The sequence below is a fragment of the Bidens hawaiensis genome, unplaced genomic scaffold, assembly GCF_021521415.1.
Source record: "Bidens hawaiensis isolate Kalapana, Puna unplaced genomic scaffold, B.hawaiensis_p1.1 tig00021181_1, whole genome shotgun sequence".
Lineage (NCBI taxonomy): Eukaryota > Viridiplantae > Streptophyta > Magnoliopsida > Asterales > Asteraceae > Bidens > Bidens hawaiensis.
The window spans coordinates 187,375-194,568 of record NW_027493275.1 but is presented as its reverse complement, the minus strand read 5'-3'; the positions used below and the strand labels follow the sequence as shown (position 1 = coordinate 194,568).

The 7,194-nt window shown below is 35.9% G+C and overlaps 1 protein-coding gene across 1 annotated transcript; it reads right to left on the bottom strand.

The window, feature by feature from the left end:
* Positions 1 to 1,104, bottom strand: LOC143562904 (F-box protein At5g07610-like). Its single transcript, XM_077050583.1, has one exon. The coding sequence runs from the start codon at positions 1,102 to 1,104 to the stop codon at positions 1 to 3; it is 1,104 nt and encodes a 367-aa protein (XP_076906698.1).
* Positions 1,105 to 7,194: the final 6,090 nt, after the last annotated feature.

Genomic DNA, 7,194 nt, shown 5'->3' with positions numbered 1-7,194 from the left:
CTAGAAAGAAGACAAGGTTGCAATATAACGCTGAATATTTGACCGTCTATAATACTTGTTGTGAGGGTAACTCAATATCTGCTCAAAACTCTTGTGATGAAGATGGTACTTTAAAAATTTCCCAGGAATTGCCAGCACCATGAATGCATCTTCACCTCTAAGAACATCAACGACATCAAAATTATAACCTGGCGATTCAATTGTTTCGGGGAAGGCTTCCGGTAGCCCATCAAGTTGTACATGATACTTGACAAACCATCCTGAACGATCCCTCAACATCTCATACACATTAATGTGTAAACTGTCTTTATAACCGCCATAAGCACCCACTATTAAATGCAAATGACCTCTAGATTCCCCAAAGTAACCTTTGAATGTTGTCAATGGCATCATCACTAATGGAAAGGGCGACGTTTGCAACTGTTCAGCCTCGATATTATAGTACAACAGCTTGCCGTCACTATCAGAGAGAGGCCAATAAACAACACCGTTGCAGTAGACTCCATTATCCAAGAAGCACGTGTTCGGATGGAACGATTCTATTGAAACCTTCCATTTCCCTGTATCGGATGAGTAGATAAGAATTTGAAACTTCTCTAGTTTTAACCTACCAACACAAATAACTTTGTAGTGAACACAATCTGTTGGATGAAATACCAGACTCGCAGCAAGTATAACTCCAGGGACCGGTGGGATGGTTGCAACTTGCTTGGTGGTGGGATTCAATACGTAATATTCATAACGATCTCTATTACGGCAAAGAAGTAATCCATTACAAGATTGCACGATGTGACCATTGAAAAAAGGAGCGTTTCGGTCTTCAGGATCAAACGGAACATATATTCCACTAGCAAAAAATCCTGGAGATTTTGAAAGTTTATCATACCGGTTGATGAAACGGCTATCACTCAAAAGCAATAGCCAATGTTTGGAAACAGATTTGAAGCGAAGGACAGAGGCAACAGGGAGGCGGAGAAGGATTTCGGTTAAAAGGTCGTCGTTAGAACCAACAGCAGCTCCTGATTCAGTCGATTGATGATCAGAATCGTTCACGAAAGACTGCGAGAAGCAGGTCTTCTTGATTTTGCCTCCTGCATACACCATGTTTTGGAGAGCGTAGGGTTTCGGATGCCAAAAGTGAATATATATGGAATGAAGAAGAGGAGGTGGGCCGGATCATATTTGACTTCACGTAACTTTTGGTTTAATTAACATTACTTGTTCCTTAAGTAAAACTATTTCAATACCAAGTATTATTATTATTATTATTATTCAAAAGAAAATTATTTTTTTTAACTTTTATTATGAGATACGAGTATGACAAATTAATTAATGTGTGATATGTGACGAAATCATGAAAATTAAATGTTGTAAAATGTGTCTAAAAGTTAGAACTTTAGAACGTATTTTGATAATATAATTTAATTACTTGTTCCTTAAAAATTAGAACTTTAGTACGTATTTTGATCATAATTGACTTCAAGTAGCTCTGGTTTATTTAATTACTTGTTCTCTAAGTAAAACTTTCTCAAATTAAATGTTGTAAATTATAGATGTCGTGTTAAAGTCTTTTATTCTTGGTGTCTTTTTATTCATATACTATACATTTTTCTTAGCGAGAAAAGGTCAATCCAAAAAGTTAGACACAAAAAGAAATTGGAATATTGTAGTATCTATTAAAAGTTATGTTGGGCTTGTTTTGTTTATTATAAGTCTTTTGTATTGTTAGTAGATTTGGACTTATCTTTTGTAAACAATATTCGGCCCAAGGCTATTGTACATAAGCCCATTGGGCATTTTATATGAATGAAACCATTCTCATGCATGCTTTACTATAAATAGGAAGCATGTCATGAGATAAACAAGCTTTTGTCAACTTTATCTCTTTCTCACTGTCTCTTGTTCTTTCACATAAGCCGAACATAACTCACAAGATCCGAGACCAAAGGTGACTTGGTGTGATATTCCGCTAGCACCACGTTTGGTTGATCCAAGTTAGTTGTTAGATCCATTCTTCGGGCCCTACAAGTTCAGATTGAGCAAAAATCCAACTTAATGGAGCGGTTGGTGGTGGAATTACAATTGAGCAACCGTAGGACATGGTTTCGATTCCATCATGGCTCGGTTTCATCCCTATTTTTATTGTTTCACAACTTTGCTCATTTGATAATTTTAGTCTCCTATGCTTGGTAATTTGGATAAAAGTCTCACAAACTTGATTCAAGTATTTAAAACTAAACTTTGATTATCAAGTTTCAGTCCCCTAATTAATTTCAATAGCAATTACCATAACGAATCTGTTCACGAACTAATATCCAACAAACCGCGTCTGCGCTGTAATGTGTGGCTTTTAAGCGTCTAGTTCTATATTATAAGTTCAATTTAAGAGTTTGTGTCATTATCACCCGCAACTTTTACATATATACATATTAAACCGATAATTTACAAAGAAATTATTGTTTACTTGAGTGGCTAGGGGTGGTTTGGTTAAAACTTGGTATGTTAGGTACCCGGGTTCAAATCCTCTTTTAAGTGATTCTGTGTTTTAAACAAGCTTTCTCATTTGGTAGTTTTAGTCCTATAGGTTTTGTTCAAACCTCTGAGAACTTGAATCATTTAGTATTTTATAGGTATAATATTTAACTTTAATCTACCTAACTAATTCATTGAAAGTGATAGAGATTATAGTTTTCTGCTTAACCATTCTCTTCTCATTAATCTCATATAAATATAACCAATACAATATTCTATCTTTGACAAGAATATCAATATAAATTCAAATTACAAGGAAACTGATATAGACTCAATATAAGTCTATTACACCCCGCAGTCGAAGCAGGAGGAGAACGAATGCTGAAATTGGAGCGAAATTCTTCAAATAGTGTGCGCGGGAGACCTTTAGTAACAATGTCATCTATCTAGTTATCTCTGGTATGGATATGGAACATGTAGAATGCGTACTTGGCCCTGCTGTACTTTTTCATGGATGAAGTGTATGCTGAGTTCGATGTGCTTTGTCCAGTGATGCTGTATGGGATTACCCGATAGGTAAATACCAAATAGCACTTACATTGTCACAATAGACTAAGGTTGCATGAGATAAAGGTCGATGAAGTTCCAACAAAAGGTTTCAAAGCCAACAAATTCAGCAACGACATTTGCTACACCTCGATATTCTGCCTCGGCACTCGATCTAGAAAGAGTGGGTTGACGTTTAGAAGACAAAGAAATTAAATTTGACCCGTAGTATACGCAGGAACATTGTAGTTTGGCCTCGACTGCGGGGTGTAATAGACTTATATTGAGTCTATATCAGTTTCCTTGTAATTTGAATTAATATTGATATTCTTGTCAAAGATAGAATATTGTATTGGTTATATTTATATGAGATTAATGAGAAGATAATATAGTTTGGATCCAATCGGTGTCCGTGTAAGGCCAAACTACAATGTTCCTTGAACATACTGAAGGATGCGCTTAAGGGCATCACAATGTCCTGTCATGGGTGCATGCATATGCATGCAAATTTGCTTAACCGTGTAACTGATGTCGGTATGGGTGAATGTAAGATATTGTAATGCCCCAGCCATGCTTCGATAGTGTGTTGGATTGCCAAAACGGGTACCCGAAGCAACACTCAACTTTCCATTAGTGTCAACCGGGGTGGCAACGGGTTTACAAGTTTTCATTCTGGCCCGTTGGATAATATCACGCGCATAATTACTTTGTGAAAGAAACATAGTGTCAGCCGTACGAGTTACCGATATCCCAAGAAAATAACTTAGATGGCCGAGATCCTTCATAGCGAACTCAGAGGATAAGTCGGAGAGTAACCGTGTGCGAAGACTATCCGAGGTAGTGGTCAAGAGAATGTCATCTGCATACAAGAGGAGATAAGCTGAGTTGGTCCCTGAGGGTAATATAAATAATGAGTTGTCACACCCACTTTGTCTAAAACCCAAGGCCATAACATAATCCGTTAACTGTTGATACGAAGCCTGAGGCGCTTGCTTTAACCCATTTAAAGACTTCTTTAAATGACACACATGATTTGGGTAGGTAGGGTTACAAAATCCCACAGGCTGATACATATAAATTGTTTCATTCAATATACCGTGTAAGAAAGCATTTGTAACATCTAACTGATGAACTGGCCATGACCTAGATAATGTGAAAGATAACACCATGCGTAAAGTCGCAGGTTTAATCACTGGGCTAAAAGTCTCCCCATAATCAATTCCAACCTGTTGTGTACGACCATCACAAACCAATCATCCTTATAACGTTCAAGAGTGCCATATGGCTGAAATTTATGCTTAAATAGCCACATACTACGAATCACATTCATTTGTGGGTGAGGCGTGACCAACTCCCAAGTCTTGTTTTCAATAAGTGCATTAAACTCATTGGTCATGGCAGTGCGCCATTTCGGTGTGGACAAGGCAGGGGCGAGATTTTTTGGTAACAATATGATGTTTGTAGCAGAGAGATTGAATATTTTCTTAGGCTTGAAATCAAGTCCATAACTATAGTGCGCATGGTATTGGTAGAGGTGTGTGGAATTGTAGGTCCTCTAGATGGATCTCAAGACTTGACTCGGATCAATCCGTGTTGTTGGTAGGCGGAAATCACCAACGACACTCGGATCTCGGATCTTAGTTTTGTTATTCTAAAAGAGAGGATATGAGAGGAAGGTGGAGAGAGAAATTTATTTCCAGAGGTTTTTCTCTCTTGAGTTGTGAATGGGTTGGAAGAGTTCTTGGGATAAATGGGTTAAGTAGCCCTTTTATAGGGTCCCCATTTACCCAAAGTTTACATTTTAACTTACAAAATAAACGTACCGAGTACGTACTACACCGACTAAAAGCAAACTAAAATGACATATACAATCCTAAAAACAATATATAATATTGGCCCTACAATCTCCCTGAGTATGTCGGGGAACCTTCATCAAGTTCTTTGCTTCATCTTTATTTCTTAAACTTAGTACTTTTCTTGATCAACGAGATTGGATCTTAGACAATTCTTTATTTTCCGGTCTTGTAGACTTAAATCTTATTTTCTGGGAAGAATCGGCAACAGCAAATTTTAGAAACATCAGATGCGGGAGGCTCAACATCTAATTTTCTTTTGTTGACTTTCTTGAGCCGACTGGTTTCATTCTTTGTCTTCGGATGCAATCAGTTCATTTTTAGCTTCAACCACCAACTTTCACGTTCTCATTTTCTTTTCGCTTCAGCATCTACAACTCCAAGCAGATTTGATCTTGATCTACCTGTCCATGTATAACTGCACAAAACTTAGAATGATAAGATTCGTTCATAGGCCCTCTCGAGGGTCAAAGAAGAATTCGTTCACAGACCGTCCCAATTTCAGTCCCTCAACTTGTAAGTGATTTGTTTAAGTCCCAGGTTTCCAACAAACTTTGCATGAACGACCTTGACAACAAAACACATGATTTTGAATGAAACAAAGTTTAACAAAATATGTATGAACATAAGATAAACTTAAAATCTTTTTGGCATTTTCATATATTTTAAAAATAACGAAAATATATACATAACATTTTGAAGTTGAAACTAAAATAAAACAAAATCAAAATAAACAATAAAAGATAGGAGTAAAGATGAAATTAATATTATATATCAATAATATTTACAAAATTTTCTAATGATTTTAATATTTTTGTGAGAATGATCACAATATGGAATCACATTGATTTGCAAAGCCCTACATCGCGTTTCCATTTTGATATTATTATGTCACAATTTCATCACCGGCTGTAGATATCGTCCATTTGTTTAACTTGACAAGTGTTTTGGAGTTAACGTGATACATTTGAGGTTCAATTAGGCACGAAGCTTATATGGTCCCTACTTAATCAGACATGTTACAGATTCCATCATATCTCGGGCCTACTTTGTGTTAACATATCACCTCAACTTGACTTAAACCTTTCTTAGTTGATCACAATACTCTTATTAACATACTTGACACTTTGTAATTTGTACACTCGACACTTTGTGCTTTGCACACTTGACTCGATCTAGAAAAGTTAAAATAAAGCAGAAGATTCAGGGCCTTAACAATCAGATATTGTATGACTACAAACAAAGAAAGTCCAACGCTTGAATCAAAATAAATGAAGAAATAAAACAGAATTTAAAATCCTAAATGACTCTTTTTCTTGATTTTTCATTTTGTTTTTCTGTTTTTCTTTTTCTTTTCTTGACTCTTTTGTTTTTCTTTTTCTTGCCTTTCTATGAGGCTTTACTTGACTCAAATAAAAATTAAAAATTGACACTTATTTCATAAGAGAACTGTGATCAGGTAAAGAGAGGCTTGGGTATGACATGTATAATTACATTTCTGCCTTTATGAATATGACTTCACGGAATCATGCAACCACTTCATAATCATATATCCATTAGTACCGACAGGAATTTAGGTTTATATCATCCGACACTTACTTGTTTGTCAAACCTATCTACACATCTTTGAGTGATTTTGTAGACTTTTGATCTACTCTTTTCATGCGCTAGGATCATTGCATATCAATGTACTATAATTTTCCAATGGTCGGATCAATTTCTCAAAATTTGAAAATTTTAATTATCCGACTCCCTCTAAGCAGGAGCTCCCTCTAAATGGGACAATTCCTTTTAGATTTTCTTAAAAGTAATATAAAATCTTTTTAGGTAAATCAAATGAATTGAAAATCTTTTTGGTGACTTAAACTTAACTCATTTTCTCCCTCTAAAATTGTGACATATTTGAAAAATATTTACAATTTTATATACAAAATGATAGATAGGTTGTTTTAATCAAAATTGATCATGCCGAGCGATTCGACCAAAAATTCAAATTGGGCATGATCGATAGCTTTAGTGAAAAGGTCAGCAAATTTGTTGTCAGATGGACTATCTTAAGCGAACATTATCACATTGTATGACAAAGTTGAATAGATTCAAACTGAGACCCAACAGCTGATGCTGGATCAATCACTTGAGAGATGCAGTTGGACGAGGTTAGTTTGAGAAACGCCCGATAAGTTGTTGTTGAACAATTTGAACAAAGTACCGTATGAAACACTTCCCTTACTTGATGTTTGTCCTCCCATGTCACTTATGAAAGACTCGAATCCGCCATCGAATGGTTTAGCATCAAATAGCAAGGGTTCGTCTCCCATCATAT